This window comes from Myotis brandtii, unplaced genomic scaffold (assembly GCF_000412655.1).
Source record: "Myotis brandtii unplaced genomic scaffold, ASM41265v1 scaffold455, whole genome shotgun sequence".
Classification (NCBI taxonomy): Eukaryota; Metazoa; Chordata; class Mammalia; order Chiroptera; family Vespertilionidae; genus Myotis; species Myotis brandtii.
The window spans coordinates 853087-870963 of NW_005367384.1; the positions used below are offsets into that span (position 1 = coordinate 853087).

Sequence of the window (17877 nt, forward strand, 5' to 3'; positions counted from 1 at the left end):
TATATATATATACACACACACACATATACATACACACACACACATATATATATATATATATCAGAGAGAAAGGGAGAGAGAGATAGAAACATTAATGATAAGAGAGAATCATCCATCAGTTGCCTCCTGCATGCTCCATACTGGGGGATTGAGTCCGCAACCCAGGCATGTGCCCTGGCTGTGAATCAAAAGTTGGCCTTCTGGTTCATAGGTAGACATGCAGCCACTGAGCAACACCAGCCAGGCAAAACTTTTTTCCTTTTAGAGAGATAGAGAATAAGGGGGTATGGAGACAGAGAGAGACATTGATTTGTTGTCCCACATATTCATGCATTTATTGGTTGACTTTTGAATGTGCCCTGATCAGGGATTGAACCAGAAACGTTGGCATATTGGGTTAACATTCTAACCAACTGAGCTATTCAGCAAGGGCTTTGTTTTGTTTTTCAAATATCTCATTTACAATTTCTTAGCATGATTTAATTTGAGCTGGAAGTTTTTCAAAGCTGTTTTCCTAAAAATAATTTAAATTTTTACCAGTTCTTTGAAGTGAGAAGCCTTAGGCAACTTTGTTAGCCTATTTTGAGTTATTTTTATTTTATTGTGAATATTCACATTTAATTTTTTAAAAAACTTTATCTACATTTCATATTTTGGTTTTTCATCAAAATTGGGGGAAATGTTGCTGCCTATTCACATATGAATTGAGCGCTTACATATAGTTCCTTCCTTCAAAGAGTTTTCCAAATAGCAGAAGAAATTATTTACCCATGTAATTACAAGATTGTTATACTTTCCTAATGAGTGACCTAACTGCTACTGAAATGCTCTCCTTTTTAATTTTTTGTGTTAGGGCAAAGAAAAAGGTGATTCCTGCACCTAAACCCAAAGTAAAGGTAAGTTCTGAATTAAGTCTTATAGTAGTCATAATGATGGCTGTTGAAATGCATTATTTTTAATTTAATTAATTAATTGATTGGTTTATTTTTTAGATAGGTTTTTATTTATTTTAGAGCAGGGAGAGACAGAAACATTGATGTGAGAGAGAAACATTGATCGACTGCTTCCAGCACGCACCCTGACTAGGGATTTATCCCATAACCTGGGTATGTCCCCTGACCAGGAATTAAACCACTGAACTTTTGGTGCATGGGACAATGCTCAACCAACTGAGCCACACTAGCCAGGGCTTTTTTTGTTGTTGTAAAGGTGGGGCAGAGCCACTCTGGACAAATTTGGCCTTCCCACAGCTATATGTAAAAAGTTTTTTGTTTTGTTTGTTTTTATTGATTTTAGAAAAGGAGGAAGGGAGAGAGAAAGAAACATCGATGTAAGAGAGCTACACCAGCTGTGTGCCTTCTTTAATTTTAGAGGCTCTTTGAATACAGAGCAACACTCCTTTTTTTTAGTAACCTACTTTGTCTTCTAAATAATATTGAGACAATATTTTATTAAATCTGTTGAGTTCATGCTTTATTTTCACACCTTATTTTTAAACAACTAATACCCTTCATTGAGAGTTTTTTAAATTTTGATGCATCTGTTTAGATAATGATTAATTTATCAGAACTCTAATAATGGAAGTGTTAGGATACTATAGGGAAGTTACCTGTTTTGTTTGTTTATGATTAAATTACTTTTTCCTTTCCCCAAAATGGAAAAACTGTATTGCTGACTTTTTTTTCCCATCCTGCCATCCCTCAGATACTTATTTTAGTTAGAGAGTTAATATAAAGAAATGCTTACAGTAGAACATGCAAACAATAGGGAAAAGTAAGAAGGAGAAAAGTAGAAATTTCTGCTCACTCAGAGAAAAAAAAACTTTTAACTTTCTGGTTCATAGCTGCCCTCCCTTTTTCTGGATCTTTGCCCCTACCTCACCTCCTTCCATCTATCTGTCCAACCATTCATTTATCCAGCTTGAGTTAACATTTTGTGTCAGTGGGATAACCTGCTGTTTTTACTCAAATATACGTCCTGAACAATTTTTCTGCCGATGTAAATCTCCACAGTACATTGGATTTGTTACTGTTTTTTAACTTTTTATTGATTGATTTTAGAGAGAGAGAATGGAGAAAAACATTGATTTGTCATTCCAGTTATGAATTCATTGATTGCTTCTTGTATGTGCCCTGATTGGGGATTGAACCGAAAACCTGGGCATATCAGGGTGGCGATCTACCCAACTGAGCTACCCGTCCAGGGCCTGATTTGTTTTATTGTTTTTGTTTTTAAATCTTCACCCAAGGATATATTTACCAATCTGAGAGAGACAGAGAGAGAGAAACAGAAACAGTGATTGGTTCCCTCTTGTATGCGCCCCAACCTTAACCAAACTGGCAACCTAGGTACATACCCTGACTGGGATTGAACCTGGGACCTTTCAGTATATGGGATGAAGCTCCAACCAACTGAGCCACACTCACCAGGGCATGATTTGTTAATTTTATAAAGAAAAATATTAATAAAAAGGTTACTTAAAACAGCAGTTTTAGCCCTAACCGGTTTGGCTCAGTGGCTAGAGCATCGACCTGCGGACTGAAGGATCCTGGGTTCAATTCTGGTCAAGGGCCCATGCCCAGGTTTCGGGCTCCATCCCCAGTGGTGGGGAGGTGCAAGAGGCAGCCAGTCAGTGATTCTCTCTCATCATTGATGTTTTTATCTCTCTCCTCTTCTCCCTTCCTCTCTGAAATCAATACAAATAAATTTAAAAAAAAATAAAACCAGCAGTTTTATACTGGTAACACTGCCAATATTATTCTGATATACTCCCCAACCCACAGTTTTTGTACTTTTTATTATAATGGGATTTTTACTAATCATGTAATTACATGGCATGCCAAAGTGAACATGTCACATCTGCATTAGCCATTCATGCTAGCAGACAATTTTGATCTTAATGCAGTTACCATGCAGACTTCTGAGAGGCAGTGAGGTTTTCAGTCAGGACTTTTAGAACAGAAACTTAGAAAAATTGCTCAGGGATTTAGAGTATAACAGCATTCTTAACAGCTTTTTTACTGTAGTACCTTAGAAGGTGATGGTAAAGACCCTTCCTCTCCATTCTTTCCCACTATGGTTAAGGTAAGTGCTGTGGTCCTATAAATCAATATATAATGTAAGACCTTGGGCTTGGGTTTGTTTTTGGTTTTTTTAAATCATCACCCAAGGAGAAAGGATATTTTCCCCTTGATTTTAGAAAGAGTGGAGGGGAGAGAGAGAGAAAGAGACATTGATGTGACAGAGATGCATCGGTTGGCTGCCTCCCACACCCGCTCTATGCTTTAAAAAAAAAATTGGTGTTTACAGTCTCTAAAGAAGAGTTCCAGTAGAATTTTAGTAATCATGAGAACTTCTTAGTCTTTTAAAAACCAATACTTGTAACTTTTTATTAATCATTGCATTTTTTTCTAATACAATGCTGTTTATACTAGGAGTGTAGTCCAAAAAAGGACCAGAAAACTCCTGCATCCTTGGTGGCTTCAATTGGTGGTCCTTCAAGTTCTGTCACATCTGCCATGGCCTCCACCAGCTCTAGCTCTACTCCAGCCCAGGAGACGATCTGCCTTGATGACTCACTAGATGAAGACCTTTCTTTCCACCCACCTGCACTGGATCTTGTTTCTGAAGCTTTAGCTGTTATCAACAATGGGAACAAGTGCCCTCCAGCTGGCTCAAGGATAAGCATGCCAACTGCAAAACCTCGTCCAGGACTGAGAGAAGAAAAATTAGCAAGTATAATGAGTAAGCTGCCACTGGCTACTCCCAAAAAACTAGATTCTGCTCAGACTGCACATTCATCTAGTCTTATTGCTGGTCACACCGGGCCAGTACCAAAGAAACCCCAGGATTTAGCTCATACTGGCATCTCTTCAGGCCTTATTGCTGGTTCTTCAATTCAGAACCCTAAAGTTTCCTTAGAACCTTTGCCAGCCAGGCTACTTCAGCAAGGACTACAGAGGTCAAGCCAGATTCATGCTTCTTCCTCTTCACAGACCCATGTCTCCTCTTCCTCCCAAGCCCAAGTTGCTGCCTCCTCTCACGCTCTGGGAACATCAGAGGCCCAAGATGCTTCTTCGTTAACACAAGTAACAAAGGTGCACCAGCATTCAGCTGTCCAACAAAATTATGTGTCTCCACTGCAAGCAACCATTAGTAAATCACAGAGCAACCCAGTGGTGAAATTAAGTAATAGTCCCCAGCTTTCCTGTTCATCCCCACTTGTTAAGACTTCAGATAAGTCACTTATGTACCGCCTTCCCTTACCTACTCCCTCACCTGGAAATGGTTCTCAAGGGTCCCACTCCCTGGTTTCTAGGACAGTACCTAGCACCACTACCTCCAGTAACTACTTAGCTAAGGCTATGGTGTCACAAATCTCCACGCAGGGTTTCAAATCTCCCTTCTCAATGGCTGCATCCCCAAAACTTGCCGCATCTCCGAAACCTGCCACATCCCCTAAACCTTTGCCCTCACCTAAGCCTTCTGCCTCACCCAAGCCCTCTCTGTCAGCTAAGCCTTCAGTATCAACTAAACTTATTTCTAAATCCAACCCAACTCCCAAGCCTACTGTATCCTCAAGTTCTTCCAGTCCAAGTGCACTAGTAGCCCAGAGTAGCCACTCCAGCAGTAACAACCCAGTCCATAAACAACCCAGTGGAATAAATATCAGCAGACAGTCTCCCACCTTGAATTTATTGCCCTCTAATCGCACTTCAGGCCTTCCGTCTACAAAAAATCTTCAGGCCTCATCAAAGCTACCAAACTCATCATCCACTGGAACTGTTGGGAAGAATAGCTTGAGTGGAATTGCAGTGAATGCACCTGCCAGCAGAGGTAGCAACCTTAACTCAAGCGGAGCTAATAGGACTAGTCTATCTGGGGGAACAGGAGGTGGAACACAGGGTGCTACTAAACCGTTGTCTACTCCACATAGACCATCCTCTGCCTCAGGGTCTTCAGTGGTAACAGCCAGTGTGCAGGTATGTATGTTATATACATTCATGGGGTAAAATGTATTAGTGTATAACCTTTCCTTATTATAATATATAGGTTGTTTGTAATAGCCAAATAGCCAATAGTTTATTGCCAAGGAATGTTCCTAATGTTGACATAACAGTGATGGGGATACTTGGGGGTGAGATTTTTGTTGGAATGTGGATTTATTTATTTTTCATTCAAGTAATACATGCTCACTTTCAAAAATGTCGAAAGACATAACTAAAATGCGTATTTAAAACTATCTTATTAAAGTCCAGAACAAAGTAGTAACTTAGGTATTTAACATACCTTCACTTGTCTCCTCTATTCTCCACTATAGTCCCCTTTCTCCTGCCAACTTTTTTATTTAATCAAATTTATACATGCATGTTATTTTTTCCTTTAACCTGTCTTTTTGAATAAAATTTTTATTTTGCAATTATTCATTTATAATTCTCTGTCAAATTAGTATCAGTAATCCTTTTTATAGCACAGCTTCCCCATTTGTGAGATTTTAAATTTATCTCTCAGTTAATAGGCGTTCCTCACTCAAGGAATGTTTTCAAAAAGGCTAAAATTAAAATGAAAGCTATTTTACCTTAGCTCTTACATATATGGTCATTTCTGTGCTATCACAGTTGAATAGTTACAGATTTCTTGGGTCACTAATTGTCTGACTTCAAATTTTGTAAATACTGTTCCACTGACCCTTTGTATTTAGGATTATAGAGGAGTCTGAGGTTCTCTTATCAGTAATGTGTTTTCTCTGCCTAAATGCTAGTAAGATTTTCTCTTTTTTGTTGCAATTTCAAACCTGGCTTTTTGTGTTTTTTTTTCAGCTCAAGAATATTTCATTTGATTACATATGATAATTATTTCTGACCCATTTGGCCTAGAATTTTTGAGAACTCTTTATTACTCATGTATTTTATTTCTCTGCCTTCCATATCATCTTCTCTGTTATTATTTCCATCTATCTCCCACTTTGTATTCTGAGACTTTCACATTACTGACTTAGTTTCTTTAATATATCGCCCCCTCCCCCCACCGAAAAGAAATACATGCTCACTGTAGGCAAATTCAAAAAAGAAAATAAAAATCATCCATTATTCCATCACTGTGTATATTTTCCTGGTACTTTTTTGGACTTTTTTAAGAAAGTGCATTTTACATAATATTCTGTTTCATAATAAGCTTTTTAAAAATATAACATTTTATGATGTGTTCTTAGGTTCTTAAATATTCTTTGAAAACATGACTTTTATTGATTTATGGAATTCTGTTCTCTAACAAAATGCTCTAACTTTATACTGCGTCCTGGTTATGTGGAATACGAACATTTAATGAAAGAATTTTCCCCTTGGTGTTCATAGCGGTTCTCTGCTATTCAGTACAAGCTAAGCATTGGTGTTCAGTGTACACTTAAAACCAAAATCATCCCTCTGCCATTACTGTAGTCTTAGAAATGAATTGATTCCAGAATTCTAATATAGAACAAAATTCAGTTAACTGATACTTTATTAATTAGAATCTAGGATTTATTGATATTGTATCTATGTAATTTTACTTTTAATCAGAAATATGAAAGTAACACTAAAAACAAACTGATTAGGGATTGTATGTTAAAATCTAAGTTACAACTTAAATCTGCAAGTTAGTCCACATTCCTGTTTGTATTACCTTTATTAAAATGTTGACGTTTTCAAATCTTTAATTTGATCAAAGGAATATTTGAGAGGATTATCATAGAAATGGCAGTTCCCTACCCCATATCCTCCTGCTTACTACTTTTAACTCTCTTAGCTTTTTCTCTGGGATTTTAAATAAGAATGAATGGAAGACTCTTAATTTATTTTTTTAGTATTGTTTTTGACTTCTCATTATGATAATGAGGCTCTTAGCTCCCTTATATTTTTTCCATTCTCCTGAAAGAGTAAAATGACAACTTTTGGTAAAATCCATGACTATGTAAAATATTGTCTCTGTTGAGCTAAATATCGCACACGATGGTTTCATTTGCTTTCTTATTATGATATTTTGGGTTTTTCCTGGGAGCTAAAATAATTTTTTCACTTGTTTTGTTTTCTCTGAATTTAACATTAAATCTTTATCCTTTGTCATCTCCAGAATCTAGCAGTTTTATTTTTTTTCCAGAAATCCTTCTTGTAATCAATCATTTATGCTAAAAGAACACAGATACTTGGTATACAGTTATTTATCAGTTAGTTTCTCACCATGAACCTACATGACAAAATTTGTGTTTCTAAAATGTACTCCCTCCTGGTTTTCTTCCTCTCCAAAATGACTTTATGATTTGGAACCCTTAGTGTTCCTGCCTTCATATCTGATCCTTTTTGTTCACTTCTTATTGGTTTTACTGAAGAAAAGGTCAATAATTGAGTAAGGTTGTTTCTAACTTTTGGTTTCCTAAGGGTTTTTTTTGGTGTTTGTTTTTTTTTTAATATAGCATCTCACTGAAATCTTATCAGCTATCTGTGGCCTATAGATCCTGTCTCTCAAGTCCTCCAACACTAAAAACAGATTTCCTATCTGTGCCTGCAAAGTATTTAACTCCTGTCTGAAATACATCATCAGCTGTCTACTCATTTGCAGAGTGAAAGTGACAGGTCTTGAGTTTAACAGATTATTACCTCTGCCTGCTTTTTATTGAATAATTTTCTACTCAACGTGTTCCTCTTCTTTCTTACCCTTCAACTTATTGATTTTCTCTGAATCCTGTCTTTGCCACTTTAGAATTCTGAAAATAATTGCTTTATTGAGCAAATGCTTACTAAGTGTTTAATATGTGCCAGGCACTGTTCTAGGTGCTGGGGAAATAGGGTGAACATTCATATTCAAACCCCCTCCTCTTTATGGAGCATATATTTTAGGTAGGAAAATAAACAAAACACAAATTTTAAAAATATATAAAGTGTTATGAAAAAATAAAATGGGATAATATGATAAAGTATGATTATTGCTAACATAGATAAAGGAGTTGGGGAAGGCCTCTTTGAGGGGGCAGCATTTAAGTGGAGAATTGAATGAGCAGGATTCAGCCTTTGGAAATAAGAGGGAACAAACAGTCCAGGCAAAGTGGGTGGTGTGAAGAGAGGAAAGAACAGGCCTGTAGACCTGTAGAAGACGTGTGGACCTGCATGGCAAGACTAGGAAGAGATGGGTAGGTGATGAGGTTGGAATTCAACAGTACCATGTGATGAAGGACCTTGTGGGCCATGATAAAGACTTTGGAATTTATTCTGTGTGCAGTGGGAAGCTATTGGAGGGTCTTTTACAGGGAGGGCAGTGGTATGGTTTGACTAATATTTCTAAAGATCACTCTGGATGTTGTAGGGAATGAGGGGGGTGGATGCACTTAACCAAAATATAAAACGTGATTTAAAAAAAAAAAGTAATGCTAACCATGGGAAGAGAGAGCAAGGATTCTCTTCATATTTTCCCCTGGGAATGAAATGTGGAGATCATAGAAAGTATTTTTGATTATGGGGCATTATCCTGAGCTGTTTGCCTACTTCAGGTTGACAACTTCTCCTGTATGCTTCTGAATGATACCACTGGTGGGATGCTCCGCTTTGAAAGGTCTCCATGTTTAGGAGAGAGAAATTTATACCCATGTAACATAGATAATCTGATATTTCATTCTAGTTTTAAAAACAAAATTAGATACAGAAATGCTGACCATACAAAAATGTTAGGCACTTATGGCATGACACCATTTTTTATTGCTAATACTCAATTATTTAATTTTGGAAGTTGCCTTAATTTACATTTTCCATCTATGTTTATTGGGGTTTTTTGTTTATTTGTTTTTTGAGAGAGAGAGATATGGATAGGTTGCCTTGAGTACACCCCCCAATCCAGGTATGTGCCCTGACCAGAAATCAGGTGTGTGGGATGACGGTCTAAGCCAGTGGTTCTCAACCTTCTGGCCCTTTAAATACAATTCCTCATGTTGTGACCCAACCATAAAATTATTTTCATTGTTACTTCATAACTGTATTGTTGCTACTGTTATGACTCGTAATAATGTAAATAGATATGTAGGATGGTCTTAGGCGACCCCTGTGAAAGGGTCGACCGCCAAAGAGGTCGCGACCCACAGGTTGAGAACCGCTGCTCTAAGCAATTGAGCCACACTGGACAGGGCATTTTCCTTATATTTTAATGCTTCAATTAGCCTCCTCCAGAAAAAGTTTTCTTTATTAGCTGTTTCTCACTAGGGGGCTCTGTTTATGGTGTACTGCCTTGAAGTATGGGGCCTCATGTTATCCTGAGACTACAATAGAATTACGACTAAAAAGAAGAAAGAACTCTTGTTAATTCTCAAATTGATACAGGATCCTTTCTATCTAAATTGCTTCACTTATTATTTTTAACTTAGTAATTCTTTCCTTAATGTGCCCATTTTGTCTATCACGATTGGCACAATAGAGAAGAAGACTGGAAAATAAGAAAGATAGTTAATGCCAAGCAGAAAGTGATAAAGACTTATACGTAAGTGTTGGAGGAAGTTGTGGGAAAAAAGAAAGAATGTGTATGTTGCCCACGAGCTCACCTTGTCCTTTACTTTTTAATGCCAGAATACTAAGGTGTCAAACCTAAGTCGCAGGTAAGAACCAGACTATTGATGATAGCAGTTGACATAGCAGGTGATGATGAGTTTAGTTGTGGACATGCCAAGTAGGTGAGTGTTAGATATCCAAGTTAGATTCTTCATTGAACTTCTAGATATACAGGATTGAAATTGCGATGAGAGGTCAGGAGTGTGAATATAAATTTGAGAGGTTAAAACTAAAGGAGATAATGGGAGGGAAGGCTATTGGAGAGAGAGTGGAAAAAACAGAATGGGAAGCTTCTTGAGGTTGTTCTGCAATTCATGTGCAGCAGTAGCATGGACCACTAAGTATATACTAGTACTATGTAATGTGGCATAGATGGATGGGAAGATCACCTATATTTTCTCATATATTAACTAAGCAAAATGATTCAGCTTTTATTAATGAATAATGTTTACTGGTTGAATAATAAACACATAAAATCAGCCTGACAGTGGCTAACATGTAAAATATTTAGTCAGGGAAATTTAGAATTAGTAAAATAAGGCTACAAAAGAAAACTTAACAGTTGCAGAAACTATAATAGATAATATCTAATACTGAGAAAAGCTTATAATCTTTGTTGATAAATTCACATAGAAAAGAAATGTCAAAATGGGAAAAAATTACTTAATTGCTGTATAGAAAATTGTTCAAAGAATTAAATTAGCTTAATGAAGTATATTTAAGTAATTTCTCAATGAAAGTTCAATGTTAGCATATTTTTCATTTAAATGTTTTTATTCATAAACAGCATTAAAACACAGGTAGGGCCCCGGCTGGTGTTGCTCAGTGGTTGAATGTCAACCTATGAACCAGGAGATCACGGTTCAGTTCCCAGTCAGGGCACATTCCCCGGTTGCAGGCTTGATCTCCAATAGGGGGCGTGGAGGAGGCAGCCAATCAATGATTTTCTCTCATCATTGATGTTTCTATCTCTCCCTCTCCCTTCCTTTCTGAAATCAATAAAAATATATTAAAAGAACAAACAAACAGATAGGGGAGTGTCAAAACACCCTCTAATTTGCCTTTACCTTAGGGAGTCTAAGTTCAGAAAAGTAGTAGAGATGGAAACCAACTTACAGGGGTTAAGGAGAGACTAGATAATGTGGAAAGTGGAGGCTGTCATTCACTAAGTTTGAGGATAAAAGGAATACAAATAAGTCAAGTGATTTCCAAAGTTGAGGAAGAGCCAGGAATAAGTGGTTGTAAAAAGAGATGAGTCCTGGCTGGTTTGGCTCAGTGGATGGAGCGTCGGCCTTTGGACTGAAGGGTCCCTGGTTCGATTCCAGTCAAGGGCATGTACCTCAGTTGCGGGCTCAATCCCCAGTAGGGGCTGTGCAGGAGGCAACTGATTGATGATGTTCCTCTCTCATCAATGTTTCTATCTCTCTGTCCCTCTCCCTTCTTCCTCTCTAAAAATCAATAAAAAGATATTTTTTAAAAAAGAGATAAGATTGGGGGGATAAGGACACATTTTTAATATCTTAATCAATAAAGGGGGGAAAAAAAGAATTCTCTGTATATGAGTAGGCAGAGGAAACATGGAAAAAGTGCGAATACTAGATTATTTGTACCAGGAAGTTCTACATTGATGGGATTCATGGCATAGGCCAGTTCATAGGTCATAGCTTTTGGAGAAGAGGCAGGTGAGTCTGATGAGGAAGAACATCCCAGGTGGCCTCATCTCTGTAAGGTGTTAGGATGAAAGTAAAGGACACAGAGTTAGGGGCTCTGAGAGAGTAATAATAATCTGTAGCAGCAACTGCAGAGACTGTGCCAGGAAACAGTATAGACAAATAGCAAAGGGACTGAGCATGTTCAGAGACCACAATGAAATTGGTTCAGATCTAGGGGAATCTAAGGTTAGAAGTGAATGGAGCCCTAACTGGTTTGGCTCAGTGGATAGGGCATCGGCCTGCGGACTGAAAAGTCCCAGGTTCGATTCTGGTCGGGGGCATGTACCTTGGTTTCGGGCACATCCCCAGCAGGAGGCAGCTGATTGATGTTTCTCTCTCATCGATGTTTCTAACACTATCCCTCTCCCTTCCTCTCTATAAAAAAATCAATAAAATATATATTTTTAAAAAAAGAAGTGAATTGCCCTAACTGATTTGGCTCAATGGATAGAGCATCGGCCTGCGGACTGAAGGGTCCCAGGTTCGATTCCAGTCAAGGGCATGATAGATGTTTCTCTCTCATCGATGTTTCTAACTCTCTATCCCTCTTCCTTCCTCTCTGTAAAAAATCAATAAAATATATATTTTTTTAAAAAATAAAGTTTCTCTCTATCGATGTTTCTAACTCTCTATCCCTCTTCCTTCCTCTCTGTAAAAAATCAATAAAATATATATTTTTTTAAAAAATAAAAAAAAAGTGAATGGATTGAGAGGGTGAATGGGTGTTAATATAGGCAATAAAATAAGTTAAGGAAGAGTCTAAACGTGATGAAGAGCTGAGTATAGAATTATTAAGTAGCACTTTGAATTATATTGTTCAACTTCGTCTTCATTTCTATATCAAGGTTTCTGTTAGAGCAAATATAAAACATAGTCTTGTGCCCATGAGGATATTAAATAAATCAATTCAGGTTAAAGATTTGATTTCTTATGTATTTTGACCCCTGGTTTCTGCAGTCCACAGCAGGAGCATCATTATTGGCTAATGCCTCACCTCTGACTCTCATGACATCACCTTTGTCTGTAACAAATCAAAATGTGACTCCTTTTGGGATGCTGGGTGGCCTTGTTCCAGTGACCATGCCCTTCCAGTTTCCCTTGGAGCTACTTGGCTTTGGAACGGACACAGCTGGAGTGACAACCACCTCGGGATCTACCTCAGCCGCTCTCCACCATAGCTTAACTCAGAGTAAGTGGGGCCTTTGTTTACTTGGCTACCTAGTTTGACAGAACAGGAAACAAAATTATACTCATTATACCAGTTGGACTTGTATAGATTATAGAATTTTTAAAAAAAGAGATGCAATGTATTTTATCTATGTATAATCAAATTACTGGACTCTGAGATTTTATTTATAATTTTTAAATGAACCACTATACCACATTTCTAAAAAAAATTTATAATAAGAGGAAGTCAGATTTGCTGAGTGTTTGCATTCACAGGTACATTTATGTATGTAAATTTTTTAACATGTATATACTCAAAGAAGGCCTTCGAAGTCAGGGCTGTGCTTGCATTAGATAAATTAAACTATTTTCATTTTTGCTCTCAGAGGGCTCAACCAGATTTAAGAAGATCACTGACAAGTCTGTTTTCCTCTCAGATTTACTAAAGGGTTTACAGCCAGGAGCTCAGCATGCAGCAACACTTTCCCACTCACCTCTGCCTACACATTTACAGCAAACATTTAATGGTAAGAAAGCCACCTCTTTCTTCATCTCTTTGTTGTTTATATAGCTATATAGATTGGACTGAACGTTTTTTTCTGAAAACGTGAACGAAATGACAAAGGTTGAAAAAAACAGACTTTCATGTGACTGAATCCTCATTAGCAACAAACTCCTTTTAAGAGAAAGGAAATAAGTAAAATGGAATCTCTTGTTACATGTGAAGAGAGTGGTTTTGAAAGTGTTATATAGAAGTGATGACAAAGAAGAGGGTTCATAAGGCAATGTGCAAAAGTCATATCCAGTAATTGTAATAGTTTATACTCATGGGAAGTTTACCAAGTGCCAGATAATCTTGTGACCACTTACTATATTAGCTAACTTAATCTTTACAACAAGCCTGTGAATGAGATAACAATCTCCATTTTATAGACCAGGAAACTGAATCAGAGATAAGCAGCTTTCCCAAGATGATACACTAAGGTGTTGGATCTGAGATACAGATCCAGGAAGTCTGACTCCACAGACAGCTCTTAACCATTAAACTTTGCAGTCCTTAAATTAATATCATCTAAACTCTATACATTATATCCTTGCAGCATAGCTGTATCTTTCTGAAATTAGGTAGTAGATACTGGACATACACATCAGCCTCCAGCAGTTGACCTCAGTAGACTGCTGATAGTATTCGGAAGGCCATTTTGAGGATCTTTTGAGCAGAAATAATTGCTCATCTGCCCTCTTAACTTTGAAGTTGACTGGGGCTTCACTATTCTTTTTGGCCACTGCATTTCATATTATCTTTGAACAAGTTTACAGTTGGTCAACAAGTAGAATGAAAGCTATGTAGCAATCTCAAAGCAGCAAGTTGTAATGAATCCTGTAACAGACCTTACATGGTAAGAATGAATATAAAATCACTGTTGTGCAAATGGGGGACACAAAATAGACACAGATTCAGCATTCCTAATCTTCCTGAACTAGGTTTTAATGCTTAAGGAAAATTGCCCTGTGACTAAAGCAGTTGCTGGTATAATGACTTCAGTTTAGAGCTGTTTTTTCATGGACGGACTGGTATGGACTTGTAAGGAATGAGACAAACAGGAACCTCATGGTTCAACATGACCCCAGTAATCCAGCTTTTATATGAATTTTCTTGTTGTCTGAGCAGCACCACTCTTCCAGAGGGAGAAAGGAAAGTTTACAATTTTTTTTATTTTAAAGACGTTTAAAAGTATAAGACACCGAATTTGAGAATTAGGCTTTGATTTTTTAATCCCAAGACTGCCACTCAGAGCAAGTTTCTTAACTCGTTTGACCGTCACTTTCTCTTGCTTGTAAACGGGGGACAAGAAGATGTTTTTAATAGGCTTCTTATGATAATTTAGTGAAAATAATTTAAGGCTTCTAACATAGTGCCTTATACATAGTAAGAGTTCAGTTTATTAGTCAATTCTCTTACTTTATCTAAAGACAGAGATCAGTAAACTTTTTTCTCTAAAGGCCCAAATAGTAAATATTTAGGCTTTGCAGGCCATTTAGTCTCTATCACAACTACTCAACTCTGTAGTGTAGTGAAAATAGCCATAGAGAATATCTAATATGAGTATGGCTGAGTTCCAATACAACTTTTTATTTATAAAAAGAGGTGTAAAAAAACAAATAAAAAAGAGGTGGTGGCCACATTTGGCCCTTGGGGAAGGTCTTGCTTTAAAGACTCTCAGAGTCCATTTAATATGAGCATTTTATTTTGCTAATTAACCAAAGCTTCTTTGAGCAAAATTCCACCTTGCCATTTTATAAATTTAATTATGCCTAAAGTTAAATAATTTTTCTCTACAAATGCAAGTATGTAATATCTCATTATCAATGAAAAAGCCAGTTCCTTAGATGTTGTCGCCAAACTTATTTTACTAGTATTCTGTTTATACAGCTTTTGAAATAATCATCATATTTTGTTGATACATCTTTTCTTTAGTAGAGGAATTTTTTCGGTTTGTGTTTTACCAGAGTAATTTAGATATCACATGAGTGGACCTAGCAATATGACTTTTGTGCTCTCCTCCAGCCTTAAGTTTGTTATTGTAGTACAATATTTTGTTCTTTTCACTTGTGTAGTATTTCTGCCATGCCTCCCTGTCTTTTTCTGTTAATCCTGTTGGGTGGGGGTGGGAGGTGTCTTATTCCTTGTTAAGGCAATGACCCAGGGGTCCTCAAACTTTTTAAACAGGGGGCCAGTTCACTGTCCCTCAGACCGTTGGAGGGCCGGACTATAGTTTAAAAAAAAACTGTGAACAAATTCCTATGCACACTGCACATATCTTATTTTGAAGTAAAAAAACAAAACGGGAACAAATACAATATTTGTATTTGCATGTGGCCCGCAGGCCGTAGTTTGAGGACCCCTGCAATGACCTGTTAGAGACTCCCTCTATATTTTTTTGGCTTTCAAAGTCACTGGGTCCAACTCTTACCCAGTTTAAGTAGAGAAAACAACATTTTTCTAGTAAAAGTTAAATAGTCACACGTAGAACTGGAAACCCTTATTCCTAGTAGCAGACTTTCCTGTCAGTTAAATTTTCATAGGTTAGGGCCAAAAAAAGACTCAGCTGGATTTTTCACTACCAATGTGGCCCATCATTTACATAAATAATTGTGAATTATCAAATGCTATGTCATGGCAAGAAATTTAACTTTACTTGCAAAAGAATGAAATTGACCTTGTCTTCTAAATGAATCTATGTGGTATGTCCCTTGAAGGTGGGGATTATGTTTTTATGATCCTTTATAATCCTCACAGCATTTAGCATATTGTCTGTGAGGTAGATATCTATCTATATATATAAAAAGCCAGTGACTGGAACAACTGGTCACTATGACGCCCACTGCGGCCAGCGAACCAGCCCAATTGGGGGGTGGGGCCGGCCAGCCAAACTCCCTCGGCCCCTCCCCCTAGTTGGCCCTGCCCCTGATCACACCCCCTACCCCAATAGGGGGCAGGGCTGGCCAGCCAACCTCCTGCAGCCCCTCCCCTGGGCAGCTCTGCCTCTGATAGGCCCCCACCACCCCGATTGGCCAGAACGCCGTAACAACCAGAACGACCGGTTGCTATGACGCCCACTGCAGCCAGCGAACTGGCCCAATCAGGGGGTGGGGCTGGCCAGCCAACCTCCCACAGCCCCTCCCCCGGCCACTGACCCTTGATCAGCCCCCCCACCTCATTTGGGGGTAGGGCTGGCTGGCCTACTGCCCATAGCCCCTCCCCATGGTCGGCCCCCCACCCCAATCGGGAGCGGGGCCCGCCAGCCAATTGCCCACGGCCCCTCTCCCCAGCCAGCCTGGCTCTGATCTGGGCAGGCTGGCCAGCCAACCTCCCACCATCTCCTCCTCCCAACAGGCCCGGCCCCAATCCGCCCTAATTGGGACCGGGCCAGCCGGACCCCACCTGTCACCTGTGCACGAATTCATGCACTGGGCCTCTAGTGTGTGTATATATATAAGCCTAACTGACTGCCCGACCATTTGACTGTCCTGTCCGACCGGTAGCTATGACACACAATAACCACCAGGGGGCAAACGCTCAACATAGGAGCTGAGGTGACTTGGCAGCTGCAGTTCTCGGGTGATGCACCTGGAACCAGAGAGGAGGGAGCCCGATTCCCAGGACCCCTTGGGGGATGTCAGAGAGCCTGTTGCCCCGATCCCTGCAGGCCAGGCCGAGGGACCCCACCTGCTGTAAGGACCCCGCTCACTCTGCAGACATCCTTCAAGCCCAGCGCCACCCTAGGTGCGGCCAGCTGGGGAGGGACCGCAGGAGGTTGGCTCCAGGGTGTGTCTGGCCATCTCACCCAGTCCTGCCCCGCCAGCCACCTTCTAAGTAATTTCCTTTCAATGTGCACAAATCCCTGCACCAGGCCTCTAGGAATAAATACTTGTTGAAATAGTATTTGTAGGATGCTGAAAACCTACTAAACCACAGTCATTTGGGATAAGAGAATCATTCTTGTTGAGTTTTTATCTCCTATATGTTTTTTCAACCTCTATAATGCTATATATAGCATGTTTTATGTTAAAGGTTATCTCTTTAGCAATGTAATCCATATAAAAATTAAAAGTTAATTATTCTTTTTGCCTTGCTTCTTAAATCTATTTTTAATACCATGCCTTCCCATACCAATTAAACATCTCTTTTCTTAGATGGAGGCCAAAGTAAAGGGGACACTAAATTGCCACGGAAATCTCAGTGACTTCCCAACAAGCAAAGGAGATGAGACACTCAGCTGGCTGATGGAATCTACCTGATGGGAAAGTACTCATGTGGTCATAGGGCTGCTGTTCTGTCGATGTTTACATTCTCTCGTCCCAAGCACTGTGGTGAGGAGGAAAAAGGAAAGAAAACATTACTTGATGTAAAGCCAGGTGCAGGAGGAAGAAATGCTTTCTTGCAAAGTTAGTGACCTTTGGTCTCTTCTAAAGAAAGACAAAGTTACCATATTAACTGAATTAAAAGAGACTCAGTTGTCAAACCCACAGAAGTACAAATTTGTTTTTTCCCCCTGAGGGAGGAAGAAGAAAAATTTGAGGATTTGGGTAAACTCCATCCATCCTGGGGGTTGGATCTGAACATGTATAGTCGTAATTGCATAATAAAAGGCAATATATCTGGAATTAGGTCAGTTTGTCAGGAGTAAGGATCATGTCTATTTGAGTGGACTGTGGAGCAAATTTGCCATACAAAAAAAATAATGACTTTATGTCTGATACAGACCGTAGAAAATACTATACCCTCAAAAATCCTGAACAAACTTGAATCTTCCCCAGTGTGTAGCAACTCCCCATGTGAATCAGTGGACTAGAGATGCTTCAGGAAAGTTATTTTAGCACAGTGATATGTATTATTAAATCATCGAGATTTTTAAAAGTCACGAAATTGA

At 38.7% G+C, this 17877-nt stretch overlaps 1 protein-coding gene across 1 annotated transcript in view; it reads left to right on the forward strand.

Moving 5' to 3' along the window:
• Positions 1 to 17611, forward strand: part of UBN2 (ubinuclein 2) — a 76851-nt gene extending 59240 nt beyond the window's left edge. The window contains exons 14-18 of the mRNA XM_014546703.1: positions 854 to 896; positions 3435 to 4982; positions 12233 to 12464; positions 12880 to 12969; positions 17141 to 17611. Coding sequence (XP_014402189.1) covers positions 854 to 896; positions 3435 to 4982; positions 12233 to 12464; positions 12880 to 12969; positions 17141 to 17190 — 1963 coding nt within the window. The 3' untranslated portion in view covers positions 17191 to 17611. The remainder of the gene's footprint in view (positions 1 to 853; positions 897 to 3434; positions 4983 to 12232; positions 12465 to 12879; positions 12970 to 17140) is intronic.
• The last annotated feature ends 266 nt before the right edge of the window (positions 17612 to 17877 follow it).